An 18,515-nucleotide genomic window follows, 5' to 3' on the forward strand; every position below is an offset into this window, starting at 1 on the left:
TACATCAGTATCAAGATGGCCCCTGAGGCCAGATTTACAGCTGCTTTTGTTGCATGTGCAAATGGGGATTGTACTGTTAGTTTACTGGGAGTCAATCTCTACTGATTTCTCATTTCCACTGTGTAGGTCAAACCCAGGTTCTGACTCCGCCCACTGCAGGGGGCAGTCCCATGGGGGTGACCATCATCAAGGACCACCCCATGAGTCCCAGAGACAAGCTTCCTGTCGTCAAGGATACCATGGTCGTCACGGAGGTTGACAGCAAGCAGGCAGGAGATGTCAAGGAGTCAGGTTTGTCACTTCGCCCCTTTGCTTCCTTCCTCTTTCACCTGTATGGCACATTAAGACCCCATCTCTCCATGAAATGTGATGTATTGACTTTCAGCACCTCACAGTTTCTTCATAATTTATGTTTTACACAAATTTTCAAGGCTTTCTGCCCAACACTTTGGAAATAGATCAAGTTAATATGAAAAATTCCTACCCATTTAACTGTAATGCCTACCTGATTATCCTGTAAAGACGTCGGAAATCGTTTTCAGCTTGTAAGCAAATTAAGCGGTACCCGATTAAACAGAGAGTATTGTATTAAAATGTTCAGTGTAATACAGATCATGGTAGACATTAGCACAATAATTTTGCTAGTGTTACACTACCGATATTATCATGACATTTAACTTCAAGCATGCTTGCTATATGCATGCTTTGCTTCTGTGTAGTTATTTTACATTCATGCATTTGTGTCGACTACCCACATCAAGCAGGTAGGAAGTATTGCATTATTGTGCCAGAATTGATGGCACTAATTTTCGCAATGTGACACTGTACTGTCTATAGAAAATGGCGTGCAAAGTTACGTAAGATAGGATGTATGACTTGATTGGCCAATAAAGATAACAAATGACAAGGTTTGTAACGCAGACTCTCATTACATGTTGGTATTGCTCCTACTTGAGCAGTTTCCAGTGATCACTGTACTTTGAAGTATGTGTGTTGTGATGCGTGTCCTCACAGCGGATCTTGAAACCATCGACGCCAAGAATGAGAAGGATGCAGTCAAGACTGGAGGTGGCCCCCAGCCAGTGGACGAGAAGGATCCACCCCAGGGGAAAGCCGCCTGGAGCGGCGAAGAGGGAACGGCGAAGCAGGCACAGAAAGGTGAGAGAGGGCCGTTAGTGAGCCATACCCACTCAGGAAGGTGGTGATGGTGATGATTAAAGTGGTGATTATGGTGGTGATGATGGTGATGATGGTGATGATGGTGATGATGGTGATGATGGTGGTGATGATGGTGGTGATGGTGGTGATGGTGGTGATGATGATGGTGATGAGGGTGATAATGATTATAATGTTGATGGGGATGGTGCTGGTGATGATGATAGTTAGTGATGATAATGGTGATGATGATGATGATGGTGGTGGTGGTGGTGATGGTGATGATGGTGGTGATGAAGAAGATGATTACAGTAATCACAGTCACCACTGCTGCTTAATTTTGGACAGCCTGGGAGTTAGACCTTTTTGTCATTGAAGCATCTGCCAATTAAAGGACATCAGAAACTGCAGCATCTAAAACTTCATTTGGTTTATTACTAGGGCCCAAACATCAAACAGTAACTTTTTTGCTCTTAAATTTCTCAAACAAGTTCAGGTTACATATTTAAGACAAGTTTTATGTTGGGTTGTTATTTGTTATTGTTTTTATGGGGTTTATCCAGAAACATTGATGTGATTTGCTGTCAGTTGCTGGTTTAATGCTCATGACACACTAATTCTAAATACATCATGAATTTGAAAATTCATTAACTTATCTGAAGTATGCACTGGTACATAGTGTTTTCTCCATATTTTAAGTTGCCATTGGGTAAACCTTGCTGTAATGTGTAATTTCCCCTTTGTAGATGCTTCAAGTCAGCAGGAGTCATCATCTCCCAGTTCCAGGGAGCAATCTCGGCCCAAGACGCCCAGGTCTCCACTAACTCCTCCGAGCACCCCTCCCACCGCTGCCCCGCCCAGTGTGAAGACCACGCCCCCTAAGAGCCCCAAGCCAGACTCCCTGTCCCCACCCAAGAGGTCGCCCCCGTCGTCATCTTCATCATCGGCGAGAAGCCCGAGGCAACCCGACGACCAGGAGAAGGACAGCCCAGAGAAGGGTGCTGGACAGGGTGACGGCGATGGGGAGTTTTTGAAGAAGGTGTCGACCCAGAAGGGTAGCCCACCATCTGGTGCTGGTGTCAAGAAAGGTGAGGAATCACAGAAAGATTTTGCTCGTTGCTGTGGTGATGGGAATGTTTACAGTTTAGGTGTTTACTGTATAAGCTGTTATTTTCGCGAATGTGGAGGTCAGAGACATTTTCGCAAATTGACACCAACGGTATCGTAAATGCGGTACTATCTATGTCGCAATGCGACATTTTCATGTGTCGTAAAATTCGCGATCTGACTGTGATTTGCGAAATTCGCGAAAATAATAGCTTATACAGTATTTGTTGTATATGATGCATATTCTTGCCTCCTACATTTTCCTTTTGCCCTATTGGACAAAAAGTAAGAGTTACACTTGGACCAAATACATATCTAATCTAGTCATAATCTCAGCCATGACCACTTACTTCAGATGTCAATTTGTTGTGCAATAGCTTTACGACCAAACGCAGCATTGCCTTGAATCCAGGGCACCTATATTTGATTTTAGGAGTTTGCAATCCCACTTCACACTATATACAGTGGGCTGAGGCATTTTGTTTTAGCCCTCAAAGTCGTGCCACACTCATGTTTGTGTATTTGTATCTTTCATTCTGGATTGCAATGCATATGTTTGTATATATATATATATATATATATATATATATATATATATATATATATATATATATATATATTTATATATACAGATAAATATGTGTATGTTTTATATTCCATTTTTGTCTCTTGTATTCTTAGATGCCCTGGACATTGTGGATCTTGAGGATGATGATGAGGAGGAGGAAGATGCTGTCGAAGAGTATGTCCCTCTTTGGTCTTTTCTTTTTGGAGGATGAGAAGTGATTGTTATTAAAAAAAAAGTTTTATATTTTCAATGGCATATCAATGGTCTTAATGAGATAGCAGTACACTTTGACGAGTTGAATGAATATATAATCATGAAGTGAAATTGAAGAGAAAATTATCATTTGACCATGGGAAATGGTTTAAGGAGTTCGTAAACATGTTGAGGTTGTAACAGCAAAATTCCATTTACCTGGTATTTTGCTAGATTAGAATTTCACAACAGCGACCAGTTTACTGAAATCAGAAAGTAATGTATAGAATAAAGTTTTACTTCCTCAAGTTATGTTAGGTTTCTTCGTTTAATGATGTCATATTATTTTATTTTGCTTATATTTGTCTCTGTCATGCAACTAGGCACAAGTCAGCCAAGAAAAAAATGATCGCTGGACTGTCTACCGGATTCTTTGACACTGCTCCAAGGGTGAGACCGCAGTCTTGTGCAACATTCAATTTATTGAACTGTGAGAATGGAAGAGTTAATAGCAAAACTTATAGGGGGAGGAAAGGTTTGCAAATAGATCAAAACAAAAACAAACCCTGAGATTGGAAAAGTTGCTGAGACGGCTCTCTAGAATGGAAGGAGTGGCAAACAGGCTCTGAAAATAGAATGGTGTACAAACTGGTTTCTGTAGAGGTATAGGCTTGTGAAGGCTGTAAGAATGAAATGGTTAATGAAAGGAATGGGTTAACAGAACAGGATCTGAGGGAAGAAAGGCGTATAAGTTAGGTTAGGTTTGTGAAGGCTCTCAACATTTGATGGTTTACAAAAAGTGACTGACAACTAAAGTGTCAACCAGAAAATTCTGAGTATTGAAAGCTTGCATAAAGAGGCATATGAAATAATTTGGAAAATTGAAGGGAATGAATTGAATGGAAAGGTTAAAGAAGCAGTTCCAGGAAGGAAGGGGTTAATAATACAGTTCCAAGAATAGAAGTGTTTCCAAATATGTCAATGAAAAATAGAGTTGTGAATGCTCTGAGAGTGGAATTGTTAATGAAAGGACTCAAAGAATTTTGTCGTCTTTTTTTTATGAATGTGAGCCTGTGGGTGTTCAAAACAAAACTATAATGACTTTTTTATGTGATGCTGCATTTGAATATGATAAACTTGGTGGAGTGTGTGTCATGTTGTTTTGTTGTTGCACATTTCTAGCTCTTGAGGACCTGCTCTGATCCAGACCTGAGGCAGTTGTTCCGCACCACCATGGCCCTGAACCCGTTCTTTGCCGCTGAGCAGGAGAGCATCGTGGCACAGAGCATCGACGTGGCCGCCCTCAAGGGTGACGACGTTGTGGACGAGGATGAAGACGACGACGAGGAGAGTGCAGAGTTAATCCGACAACTCACGGAACTGACCGCAAGGAAGGAAGAGGAGGAGGAGGAGGAAGAAGAAGAGAATCAGGAAGATGAAATGTTCGTTTTATAAGTTTTCTATTGCTTTATTTACATTTCAGATGTCTCTTTTATATATTTCTTCATGGTGACGACTGTATGCCATGCTGTAAAAGTGGATATTTTCATGCAAGTAATATTTCTTGCTCTGCTGAGTTAGGTGAATTTTGTGTGTTTTTAATTTCGCAGTATCAAGACCTTACATAATGGCACACATAACGAGCAAAAATATTTGTGTGATTTTTTTTTTTGCACTAGTTTCTGGTCTTGCGAAATGTGCAAAAGTTTCTACACCTCAAACATTTCCACTTTTACAGTATATTAAACGAGTCTAATTTTTCGTGAATCAGGACTTCGGGACAATTTTGTGAGTGGTTAAATTCACACTTGTGGAGTACAGTAATAAACAGAGAAGTGTTGCGTGCACACGCATTCGTGTTCAGTTCAGAGGTGATATTTTCATGTGTTGTGAGATTTGCAAGTTGCTCTCAGCTCGCAAAATTTGCAGAAATGAAAATCTCACAAAATATATGGCATACAGTAAATGATTTCTTCTGTCTCTCCTTCCTGTAAGTCTTCTGCATTTTGTTTCACACTACAGTATTTATTTCTCTCACCTTATTCATCTAGCTTACCTCATTATCTATTGCGCTGTGTGATCTCTGAATCTCCCACACCCTAAGGTCTAGAGTCGTTCAATAATGTGCTGGTCATGAACTATCTACTCAGAACTCCAGCACGTAGAAGTGTGTAGGTCAGTCACAGGCAAACAGTAGATGGCATGGAATCGGGCACGGCTTGCTCTGTGTTTATAATCTGTATGCATGATGTGTATGTTGTACAGTTGTACATGCAGATTGAGAATTCCCGGCCAAATCTTGAGCCATTTTGCTATTTTTCTCCATCAATCCATGTACTGTATACCCCATTTATTTCACAATTTGGGACTTGTTAGACAAATTTTGCGACCGGCTAAATTCTCAATAGAGAACCACAGAGTCAAAATGAGAAACAAGTATTATTCTTTTTCGGGAAGAGAATATACAACATTTCTGTGAGTTGTTAATTTTGCGAATATTAGTGGACTCACAAAATTCATGAAAATATACCATGTATACCCTACTTCCTTGGTCTCATTTGTTCCACAGGGGTTTTGATGCACAGAAAAGCAACAAGACATTACTTTGCAAATTTCACGTCAGGGTATGTATTATGTATTGCCATATGAAGATAATTCGTGTCACATCCCTAGTATTTTGTCTGTTTTTGCCCTTACAGCGAGGATGTTGTGGATGAGGAGGAGGAAGAGTATCAGAGTTTGGTGGAGTCCATGAAGAGTCTTCTAGAAGCAAGAGGTAAGATGATAAGTTGTGTCTAATATCTGAAATTGATAACTTTTTTTTTAACACACACACACACACACACACACACACACACACGCACACACATACACATACACACAAAGACATAATGCCATGGCAGTTGTTTGATGTGTGAAAGCAGAAAAAGTGTGGGGTTGTAAAGGAAGATTTGCAGGTGAGATGTTATTGACAACAAAGCGTTTGATTTGGGTCACTCCAACTGTGCAGATGCGGCGGACACACCCCAAGATGATGATGATGCGAGAGAGGAGGACGGGGATGGGAAGACCAGCAAGTCGTCTCCTTCATCCCCGGACAAGGAGGATGGAGATGGTGGGGATGATGACGAGGAGGACGAGAAAGAGAACTCGGGAGAGAGCAAACCGATAAATGAGGACTGGGACTCGGGTAAGAACTGAGTCTCTCAAATCTTTTTTGGGAAATATGGTCTAATTTTTTGTCTCGCCCACCGGAGGTGAAGGCGAGACTAAGGGATCCAAATGGCGTCCGTCCGTCGTCCGTCGTCCGTCCGTCGTCCGTCACAAATGTTAAAGTTTACCTGCAAGACTCTCTTATGATGCATAACTTGGCAACTGTTACAGCAATGGCAGCCACACTTGGGTGATAGAAGCACTAGGGGTATCTTCATGATATGGTGTTGTCGGAGGTCATGTGATGATGTCAAAGGTCATTTGAGGTCATATATTAAAGAGTATGTGCAAGACTCTCTTTTCTATGTTAAAGTTGACCTGCAAGACTCTCTTTTGACAAATAACTTCACATATTAAGTTGCTTGGATTACAACCTAACTTGGGTCATAGATGCACTGGGGGTACCTTCATGTTATGGTGCCGTTGGAGGTCACAGGATAAGGTCAAAGGTCATTTGAGGTCATACGTTAAAGTTTACTTGCAAGACTCTCTTATCACACGTAACTCGACACATGTTGCTACAATGGCAATCAAACTTGGGTGATGGATGCACTGGGGGTACCTTCATGTTATGGTGCCGTAAGAGGTCACATGATAAGGTCAAAGGTCATTTGAGGTCATACGTTAAAGTTGACTTGCAAGACTCTTATCACACGTAACTCAGCACATGTTGCTACAATGGCAATCAAACTTGGGTGATGGTAGATGTCTCTTGGGAAGTTGAAGGTTACCACAAGGTCAAAGGTCACAGACAGGGGTCAACGAACTTTTAGGGCCCAATGTTAAGTTTTTGGGGCGCATTTCGTTTATGGCTCATAACTTTTGATCCCTTTGTCCGTTTGTGACCAAACTTGGATGGAAGATGTCCCTTGGGGAGGTGAAGGTTGTCACAAGGTCAAAGGTCATAGACAGGGGTCAACAAACTTTAACCCTAACTAGGCCGGGGGGGCCTCCGAGGCCACCCCTCGATGTTCCGCGCAATGTTTCATGACTTTTTTCTTTCGAGTCTCCCGCATCTTTTGACACCAAATTTGCGATGCGCCGGCGCATGATTTCGAAGTTACGCATAAAATATGTTACATGCATTGTCAGACCAAAAATTGCTCAAAAACGTGAATTCGTGTACAATTTCAATGGAAACTGTGCTTACTGGCAAATTTCATAAAAGCATGATTATTTTTGGTGTTTTATAGATTAAATCAATGAATAAACATATTTTCTTGTTCGGAGCGATGTCACGGACAAATTTCATCGAAAAAACAAGGATATACATAAATTCAAAAAACAATAAAATACTTAAGAATTTTTTCTGATATCACAATTTTTTAATTACATTTGCTAAGGACACTAAAAAGAATATTTACAGAAAAAATGTGCCTGTTTTGAGCTTTATTTTGTGATTTAATACCAAATAGTCTGATTTTATGCATCATTATGCATAAATTAGCATAATTTAGCATAAATGATAATTTTTTTGAAAAATTAACTTCATGGTATTTTAGATTACATCATAGGCAATGTGTGTGCCAATTTTTCGTTGCGATCGCTAGCGGTCGACGGCCGAGATCTGGAGGGGGGGGGGCCTGGTAGGCCCCCCCCACCCCCCCCCCCCCCCCCCCCCCCGGCTCTATCAACTACCTAAATAGCCCGGTCTAGTTAGGGTTAAGGGCCCAATGTTATGTTTTTAGGCGCGCGTTTTGAATTGTGGCTCATAACTTTTGATCCCTATGTCTGTTTGTGACCAAACTTGGACGGTAGATGTCCCTTGGGGAGTTAAAGGTCATCACAAGGTCAAAGGTCACCGAAAGGGGTCAACAAATTTTTAGGGCCCAATGTTAAGTTTTTAAAGCGCGTTTCGATATGGCTCATTACTTTTGATCCCTTTGTCCGTTTGTGACCAAACTTGGATGGTAAATGTCCCTTGGGGTGTTGAAGGTCACCACAAGGTTAAAGGTCATAAGCAGGTCAATTAACTTCTGGGAGTTATAAAAAATATTAGTTCTTTGTACGCGAATGGGCGAGACAGAATTTGGCACTTGCCTTGTTAGAGTTCAGGGGCCTGTGTCATAGAGATCGAGTGTAAGTTGCAATCAATCACAAATTACGTTTCATGAACAACTTTCAGTTGATCGCAGGTAGCGCTCAATCTACTGAAAGTTGCGCTTGATTTTTCGTGAAATCAAACATAAGTGTCTTTATGAAACAGGACTTATGCTCAATATTGAACTTATGCTCGATTCACCGAATAATGTTCAATAAATTGAGTGTAAGATCAATCGCAACTCTATAGAAACAGGACCCAGATGATGTTTTCAAGTTGTAGTTCAGGAAGCCATCTTATAAGGGCTGATTATGTATGAAAAAGATAACGTATTGATGGCCATACTTTGTAAAATACTAGCTCTTTTCTCATGAAAATTCATGGTATTGTGGCACAAGGAATTCCCATAGGTTAAGTGCACTGATCAGATGCTGATGGATACAGTTGGAGTTAAGTTGTCAATGAACTTTAGAAGTTTCCTGCCACAACACAAAATGGTTCCACTCTCTGCGTAAGTAGCCGTAAGTTTGACTTTCCTCATCCTTAGTTCAGGTTTTGTGTGATTTGTTCTTTGTGCAATCATGGGTAATGTAGTAATGCTTGCAGAATATAATCAGTTTTCTGTCATGATGATGAATGAATGGCTTTACTAGTTGAAACCGAATCATGGTGAGCTACTGCCTTATCAAGGAGGTTCAAACTGTATAGACCAATCCGACTTGGGAAAAAATCCCCCATGGCCCAGTACTGCAGTGTCCCAAACACGCTCATGTATGCTGAATGCATGATATATATTGCAGCAGGTGCGAGCCCGTCGCCGTGTATATCGCATATGCTCGCACACATAGGACACTGCAGTAATGGCGGATTTTGCTGCCAGGTCAAATCAGTCCATAAGGGTTCCAGGGCAAAATACCCCCTGGACAATTAACCCATACCCTGACCCTGACCCTGACCCTAACCCTAATCCTGAACCTAATCCTGAACTTTATCCTAACCATAATCCAAACCATAATCCAAACTCTAACCATAAACCTAACCCTCTTACCCTAACCCTAATCTTTACTCTAAGCTTAATCACTAACCAGTATTTAGCCGAGGGGTAATTGCCCCGATACAAATGTTAATATTCAACTCATTGGTTCCACTGGTTTTGTCATGGATAAAGCAAGATTTTAACTACAGTCGTAATCATTCATTGGCTGATAGGTGAAGGGAGCGAGGGGGAAGAGTCGGGGATGTCAGCGGAGGAGCGAGAGAGCGTCTTCAGCCGGCTAGAGGAATCCCGGCTCCAGCTGGAGAAGGAGCTGGGATGTGACACGTTCCTCAAGGCCTACAAGTCTATTCAGGTGAGGGGTTGCCATAGTGACCAAAAGAGGATACCTCCTGTATGTGTATAATATATCGAGCAACGTGTCGTAATTTCGATGGCCTATCTGCTGCCCCCTATGGATCTTTAGGGCTCAAAATAAATACAAACAGTGGCGTGAAGCATTAGAAATATTCTTGACATGTGAAAATTCTTTTTGAGAAGTAAATTTTATGCCCTGCATTGCCAGTGAAATTCAGGAATAAGTGTTTGACCCTTTTTTGTTTTCCTTTCAGCTTAATGTCTCTTCTGTGTAGTTGCGTGAGAGGATTTTATATTTTTCCTCGACTGATTCTATCTGTCTGTCTGTCAGTCTGACCATGCAGCTGGATGCCTTTTCCCTTCTTCAAACAGTTTTTTGTTGCCATAATATTTTGTGAATAATATCTATTGCATTTGATTAGACTCAGAGCACTGAAAATGTGCAAAATTGAAAATGTGTAGGAGCATCAAATATTTCATCTCCGTTGAGTTGTTACCTCTATTGGTTATTTTGTCAAATCAAAGACTTGGAATGACTGACTCTTATGTTGTTGTTGTTGTTTGACCCCTGAAGGCAATGCATGAAGATGAAGACGAGAACATCGAGGAAGGTACCAAGCGAGTGAACGACATTCTCGGAGAGGGCAAAGGTCAGCTCTACACCAAGATTCTTCAGCTGGTCATGGCTGATGGGGCATACACTGAAGGTAGGATGTCTCCCAGTGACTGAAGCTTAGCTTTGTCTCTTCTTTTTCTACTCAACACACTGCTGCTGAAAGTCTGTTGATTTACTCAAGTTAAGGTCAGCCTCCTACGCTGTCATATGTACCTGTTCACTCACAAGTGGAAAGTCAATTTTGATACGTCCATTCCCAAAGGTGTCAGAGACGTAGGTTTTTTGTTTGTTTGTTTGTTTGCTTTTTTTTGGGGGGGGGGGGGGAGGTGCATCCATCCATTCATACATTCACTCCTGATGTCAAAGTAATTTTGGGGGAAAAATTATTATCTGTCCATAACTCAAGCTGAAAATATCCAAGTATAATGCGATATTGAAGGGAGGAAAAAATATGTAGAATAGAAATGATTGAAGAGGTAATTATTTCTTTCAATGCACCAGAAATAGCAGCAAATGTTCAAGGTCAAAGGTAATGAGCTAGCTGTAAGAGGGGTCATATTCTAAGTGGAACATAGTGATTATGTGAGAAGGCAGAGGAATCCAGTTGAACTGCACAAAGGAGTTAAGTTACTCCAGGGGTTCCGTTTCATCAAGTCATCACGTAAAAGTCTAAACATTAGTCTCAAAATGGCCAAAGTCGCTCATATGTACACTGTAGCCATGAGAGACATTTTCAAATCCATTTCATGAAGTTTTTCATAAGAGTGTCATTAGAGCAAAAAGTCTCTCATAAGACATTTTTAAAATGGACCCCAGGTCTTTATGACTGTATATACATGCTATTGACTCAAATCATATCATAGTTTTCTTTAAAGAGTACAAATCATACTTTTTTTTTTTTTAAGTAAAAAAAACAAAAAACATGATGAAATTTAGGGACTGTTGTTAGTTCAGTTTTTACATTTTCTGAAATGGTACTGACATTATTTTATTCTAGAATCTTCAAATTGTTGCTAAATATGTTTTCCATGTTTTAAATGGGGAGTGGGCAGCATTGCATAATATGTTGCATTTTGAAGAAGGGGATATATGTAAAGCCTTTCAGAGTCATTGATAATGGCATGTGTTGGAGGACATGGCATGTGTTTGTTTGATGGGGTGGAAGATCTCTGCGGTGGAAGCAAAGTGTGCAGTGGTGTGGCAGTTGTCTTTTTTTAAAGGGACTGTACAGTACTGGTTGAGGTAGGGATTCAGGTTTATAGCATTCCAAAGTGAGATAATGAGAAACCTCTCATGAAATATGAAAGAGCATGTAATTCTAAGAAGGATTCAACGTTTATTTGATGAAAATTGGTTTTCAGATGGCTGAGATATCCAAAAAGTGATGATAATAAAAGGCGACAGGTCATGCTTTTTATTAGGATCTCTTTGTTTCACCTTGTTTTTGGATATCTCAGCCATTTCAAAACCGATTTTCATCAGATAAACTTTTGATACCCCTTAGAATTGCATGCTCTTTGACATCTCATAGAGTGGTTTCTGAATATCTCGCAAAACATTAAAAGCTAAATCCTCACCTCAACCAGACCTGTACATTATGCCCCTCCCTCTTTCCCAGTACACCTCACCCTCTCTCATGTTATGTTCATATACTCGTAGCTAGCTGGCACACTTACCCCACAGTCCACAAAATGTTGTCAGTGGGAAACGTCTGGTTGTAGTGTTTCTCAAATATTTAATAACATCACACCCAAACTGCTAGATGATTGACTGATTTTGTTTTCATAGTCTACCATATAATTATACTGTACAAGTTTTCAAAAGTATCTATCAGTCTGTCATCAAAGTTATTGGCTAGCAGGGCATCATTTCCCCCACAGAACTTTATGTGACATTTTAAGAGTTAAAAATCTGAAGAACCATGCCGGTGTATTCAGATTCCCTCCTCAGAGATTTGGCTTGGCAGAGAGGGCCATGGTCATTAATGTTTTTTCCTGATTTTAGCATTTTCTTGAAGAAACTCTTGAAATGTTTTCTTGAAGAAACTCTGCATATCATTCAAATATCATAACAGGACTTCATAGAGTAGTTATAGCCACAGACGAGATGATTTTTTTTTTTTTGGTTGTATATATATTTTGAAAGGCGACTTGTGGTAATTTCTTGCAGTCAGAGTATTGATATCACTCAACTTGATTTTTCGCTTGTATGTTTTTTTTTTCATTCATCGAAATAGAGTATGATAATGTATGAGTACATTATTTTGCTAGGCACTATGCAATAAAAATATTGTTTGACGTGAGGAAAGCAAAATTTGTCATTGTCTCCCCCTAAATCCCCATTATTATTTTCCTTTTTTTTTTCAAAGTTGTATGAAATGATTCTGAAGCATGAGTATTCTAGAATTTTGCATTGTTTTGCAAACAGCACGTTCCTTTGAGTAAGACTAACCCTAAGTTTGCCTCTGTGTCTTATTTTTGATAGATCATGATTAACTGCATCCGACAGAGCTGCATTGTGCTGCAAAAATAAGTCTGCATGTAAATATGACATGACTGTATTTGATTTGATACGATTGTACAGTTGTAGCAGTAAGATTTAGCTGTGGAGGTACAGTGGTATGACCGCGAGGTGGGGAAAACGGTGCAAGAGCCCATCAATTTTATATATCGCTAGACACCTTTCATGATGATGTTGACTTTGACATGTTTAGAAAAGTGGGACACACCAGCAAGCATAGGGAGTGTTAGCCTCGCTCCCAATAAAAAAATGAAACAAGTAAACAAAAACAAAACAGCGATCATCTATTGTCGGATAAAGTTAGCCTTTCTAAGTGTTGTGATGTACGGTGTAAGAATCATTTGGACCTGTCCAGACTCCCTTCCAACTGCGATGCATTGATTTATACAATCGCATATCTGCGTTTAAAGCTCATATCAGGGGAGTTTATAAAGTGAAGATTCTCTCACCTGCCTAAAGTGAAGCGACGTTTGGGAGAGATGCCATCCCCATACATACATTTAACAGGCAGGCGCCAATTAATATTATTTGCCCCAGCAATGAATTTAAAGTAGGCCAAGGCAAGTGGGTTTGTAGTGTACGCTTCACAGACTATGGCCTCCTGTTCTCATGACACACCCCACAACTTCGAGTCATCCCACTGGACCCCACGGATAGCACTCCTCTACACACGCAGGAAACCTCCACACACATACACACATTCACATCGTGTCGATTCTTGTTTCCATTCATTTTTTTTACCTAACTCTTATACCAGCGCTTAAGAAGTAACAAGGCCAAATAGCATGCACACCTCCTAGAACGCATGCAACCACAACCGATAGCTTGACTCTGTGATCGCTCGTACAGTCATACACCGGCTGACCATCCACCATCCACCTCGATGCTTGTCGTTCATTCATCCAGACATCAGCACTACCTATCATCAGCATATTATACAACCACAACTCAGCAGCTACCTGCCACACTTATCCATATTTAACCATTACCAGGAATGCTAATTCCTGCCTGACATAACATTGGTTGTGGAAGCAGTGAGGGAGTAATTCATATATGTATTTCTCATTTAACTATGGAAGCTCTTATATGGTCCTCAATATGTCAGTGGGGCTTTAACTAAACTAATATTGTGTGAAATTGGAAGAAAAAAAATCCATATTTGCTTGCTCATAATCCATTGCTCCAGTAGACTTTGTAGCAATCACATTATGGGTTTGTATGTCATCAATGTCTATGATACCCAGTACAACTATTATTTTTATATGACGGATCACAACTAGATGTACATATATTGTTATCACTGCTAGAGGACCCAGGCACTGTGTAATGATATTGTTGCCAGGGCAACCTCAGTCTCTTGTTGCAGGGTACATTCCTTGGCTTACTATGGCAGCAACAACAACAAAGTCAGAAGACTTTTGAAGCAGGCGTATTGTGAATATTGTGTTTATAACTGAAGATAATGGCAGATATAATTTTGTTTATGGATAAAACACACACACACACACAAAGAAAAAAAAACCAGGACATCCCTAAAAACACGCATTCGTTTCCATGCATTTAATTTGTCATTAAATGATCGAGGTTTGATCATGTATTATACAGAAGTAGTCAACCATTAGAAAATAATTCAATTCTTTGCAATTGAATATTTATGTACTTCATGTCATTCTCCAAGATGTGCAGGAGACAAAAGAAGGAAGTCAAAACCACACTTTAACTGTACATATAATAGCAATCATATAGCATATAGCAAACTTGCCTTGCTTTTTACATAGATGCATCATGTGAAATGCCTGAAAAGTGGATTTGGCTAAAATTTGACAGTACACAGACATTTGAGTAATTTATCAACATGCCGTGATGAAGTAGCGCAATTGAATACCTGTACGTTGAGTTGTTGGTTGTAATATCTGCATTTTATGTAGTAACTTTCATATCTGTGAGGAATACCAATTGCATAAATTATGTATTCATGTAGTTGTCTGTATTGATGCTCTTGTTCGTAAGTAATCGTCACTAGGAATACATAAATATCAAAACATGTGTTTGCAACCCTACAATACATTTAAAAACATAAACACATACACTGTGGATAAAGCTGGTTAGGATTATGTACAATGTATGTAGTATCTCCTCTCCAGCTGAACTGTTGTTATGGAAAAAAAAGTTTGTGCCTGAATTATCACTACATAGTTACTTTAATACGTGCATGCCTTACTTTGAAAATGTTTCACCAAACTTTACAGGGTGATCGTGTGGAAGCATGCTGGCTAGTTATTATGCCAGAGAGAAATTCCCTCTGTATTCAGTCTGTTAGAAGTAGACTTTACTCTGTTTCTGATATGTCTGCGATCTAAATTGGTTTGTTTGTTTGTTTGTTTAAAGAGGGAATTATGTGGTCAATTTCATACATCATGTATTGTTGGGTGTTTTGGTATTCCTTCTTAAAGAATAGTTAAGAAGAGAGAAAGAGGAAGAAATCAAGTTCCTTTTGATAGGCAGTAATATGTAAAAAACAGTAGGACACTTCTTTTCTGTTGTCAAGATATGACTGTTGATGGATCTGATAATGTAGTCTTTGGAAAAATCATTGAAGTTGACTTTAGTCAAGAACACTGCTACTTGTTGCACTACTAACACAAGTTTCACAGTATAATACTCTGTAAATACTCTGTCTTTGGCACATGCAGTTATTACTAATGTCACATATCTTTTGTTTTATTCTATGTATGCCTAATTGGTAAGACTTTTGTAGATGAATGTGGTTAACTGCACCGTTGTGGCTGTGCTTGTATATTTTAAAGCATTTTGATTTCAATGGCATAAAACCCATCGCTCTCACAGAAAGAAATCATCTCTAAAGTCAGTTGCAGTTTCTGCTTAGTATATACTGCTTTGAAACTCATTTTTGTTGTTGCCATGGTAACTGTGAATCTACTTTTGGCTGTAATAGCTCTTCCTGTCATTTCTCTCTAATACCCCTTTCATACTCGGCAAATTTCACCTGTCATATAACGGGAATGCGGACATGACGCTGAAGTATGAAAAGTGTCACGAATAAAATCCCGGGTATAACTTGTGGTGACTTTTCAGAAATCTTACCATCGAACCGTCCCTGGTAAAGTCCCGAGTGTCCCTGCGGACTCGTGAGTGATGCTATAGTATGAACGGCAGAATGGGTAAACGCCTGGGTGAAAAGCCAAGGTCATTGTATTAATTAACATATTCTTTCGGGTCATTTTGGGCATGCATTCCAACATACTTGCACTGCAGAAGAGCATTAAAGAGTACTTCAACCGGGAACTCATGTGCTAGTATGAAAGACATTTTTCAGCGTGTTTTCCATGTTTGATTGTCTGTTGAATCTCCCAGGTTATCATGAGTGACTAGCGTGAAAGGGGTATTAGATGCACTTGATGGCAACTGAAAATGCTTTAAATTACAAGTTGTATAATATGTTAACTGTCAATGATATCAAGCTTTTTATGATTTTGCACTTCTCGTCTTTGTGAAATCATTCATGGAGCAGAGCATACATTTTTTTTTTTACTCATATCTGCTAAATACCTGTCTGTTTGCCTAACTCAATTTATTTCCTTTCCATTACACGAATTCAGCAGTTCATTAACATGCTATTTATATACGCATTTTTCATATTTCATGTAGTTACATGTTTAGGCTTAACTTCATTTATTTTTGTAATGTTACGTGTGTGTGATGTGTCCCTTTCTTTGCCAAAACCCGTAGTGCAAGCTTTCATGTAGTCATTTTATTCTTCCTTCTCTTTCTTTCTGTCTCTATCTTGCTCTCTCTCTCTCTCTCTTCCCTACAGACAATGATGACTGAGAGGGCGCCAAACATGTAAGCAGCCAGTCAGAGGTGACAGGTCCCTAAACAAAGCTAAAATGCTATGGGAAAATAGGATCTGTTGTTGATGGCAAGCTGGATTTGTTAGCTGTCCTTTGATGCAAGATTGCGGAATTTAATCGATGAAAGAAAAACAAGAAAGATATTAAAGGGGAAAAGAGAAGATTAGTAAAAAAAGCAGACGGAAGCACTTTAACGGTGAAACAGCTTGGTATTCCCCCCTTCTGGTTGATTAGACTGATGAGAGACGAAAACACCATTACTTGGCGCCAGAAAGTTCTTCCCAGCTCGGAAGAATTCTGCAAAGAAATCTAGATCTATGCACACTCTGCTGTCCAAAGAGACTTATAATTACACTGATATTGTAGTTTAAATGGCACTTCCAGTTTGAGCAAGTCTGACTCTTTTTATGAATAAATGCAGCTCTCATAGTATTGTTCTGTATGTGGTTTTTTTTTCCCTTGTGTTTTGTACTTTTCATCAGCTGATATTATGGACTGTGTCAGTGTAGTCATGTTGGTTTACGCACTGCAGTTAATCCAGTTCACTTTGATAAAACCAATGACAAAATACATGAACATGCACTCTTTGAAGTGTGTTTTTCTGTCTTTCTTCCTCTAGTCGAATAACATTGTCATATAAATCATTTCTTTTAATGGTAGTAGACTTTGTATCAGCCGGTGCTCCTGTGGAGAACAGACTCGATAGCGTAGATACCTCCAGTTGTCATGCCTGTGATGGTTTCTGTGAATTCTGACAATGACGTTTCTGTGTAACGCTATGTTGTAGGAATGCGAGAAATCATTCAATTATCATCTTTGGGCTTTCTCTCTAGTGCTTCTCATCAGGTATGTTAGTTTAGAATTCTGCAGTAGAGTTTGATAATGATGCTGCCAAGATGAAGGGTAGTGTTATTGTTTTCCATTTCTTTGTATTTTCCAGTGTACTCACATATGTATTCACCCACTACCAAAGGCTCATTTGATGCCAGAATTTTGTCATTGACATATTGCAGAAGTATTCATTACAAGGGTGCACTATTTGTATTCATTCTTTTAACTGGTATTCACAAAAGATAGATAAATTGATTATTAGTCAAATCATGCGAAGCAGCAGGTAAGAGGCATTTCAATGGTCTGCTTTCGTGCATGCCAAAACTCAGTCTTGAATTTTTTGCTACTTTAGAAATTGAACATTGATTGTAAGTGGCCAAATACTTACTAATTAATTCGCAGTACTCGTATTCATTTGTTCATTATTCATTTTACTCACTGTAGATTGAGTCTCTCTTCAAAGTGGACTTAGTACATGCAAGAATAAAGTAGACAAGCAGTATTCAAACCAAAGCACCACTAGTGTACTCCACCATGCGAGTGATATAATCCTGTGGCAGTGACTGTGGGTAGGAAATTGTAGTATCAGTACTTCACAATGAATTAGTGGGACTGAAGTACTGTTGATTTCATTCATAGTACAGTGCACTCCTGTTACGACAAACATGATTACAGCAAAATTCTTGTTACATTGCAGTAAAAATCCAGGCCCCTAATTTATCATTGATATGTATATCTTTATGTGCTGTACTGTTCAGCTACATTGTATTTCAGAAGAAAACCACTAGTCCCGAGGACATGTATGACAGGAGTGCACTGCATTCTTCTGTCAGGCATTCAAAGCATTTTATACCTGGAATGATGTATACTGGTATGCAGTTTGATGATCAGTGTTCTAGAAGAACACAATGTGTGTATCTATGTAAATGACACTTTCTGTGTCAAATATGTATATTTACGTGTGTTATATATATATAAAGATAATGGTATTTCTTGTGAAGATAGTAGTCAGCAGCATATGCATAATACATGTATAGGGTTGCTTTTTC

At 39.4% G+C, this 18,515-nt stretch overlaps 1 protein-coding gene across 1 annotated transcript in view; it reads left to right on the top strand.

Moving 5' to 3' along the window:
- LOC139730339 (serine/threonine-protein kinase Nek1-like) overlaps nt 1-18,272 on the top strand; it is a 48,926-nt gene extending 30,654 nt beyond the window's left edge. The window contains exons 28-38 of the mRNA XM_071641207.1: nt 127-291; nt 1,015-1,158; nt 1,902-2,243; nt 2,944-3,004; nt 3,406-3,472; nt 4,205-4,464; nt 5,722-5,798; nt 6,033-6,212; nt 9,486-9,625; nt 10,202-10,334; nt 16,599-18,272. Of these exons, the coding sequence (XP_071497308.1) occupies nt 127-291; nt 1,015-1,158; nt 1,902-2,243; nt 2,944-3,004; nt 3,406-3,472; nt 4,205-4,464; nt 5,722-5,798; nt 6,033-6,212; nt 9,486-9,625; nt 10,202-10,334; nt 16,599-16,612 (1,583 nt within the window). The 3' untranslated portion in view covers nt 16,613-18,272. The remainder of the gene's footprint in view (nt 1-126; nt 292-1,014; nt 1,159-1,901; nt 2,244-2,943; nt 3,005-3,405; nt 3,473-4,204; nt 4,465-5,721; nt 5,799-6,032; nt 6,213-9,485; nt 9,626-10,201; nt 10,335-16,598) is intronic.
- The last annotated feature ends 243 nt before the right edge of the window (nt 18,273-18,515 follow it).

Source organism: Diadema antillarum, unplaced genomic scaffold (genome assembly GCF_040938485.1).
Source record: "Diadema antillarum isolate AM-2024a unplaced genomic scaffold, OU_Dant_1.0 seq00000301_RagTag, whole genome shotgun sequence".
Taxonomy (NCBI): Eukaryota; Metazoa; Echinodermata; class Echinoidea; order Diadematoida; family Diadematidae; genus Diadema; species Diadema antillarum.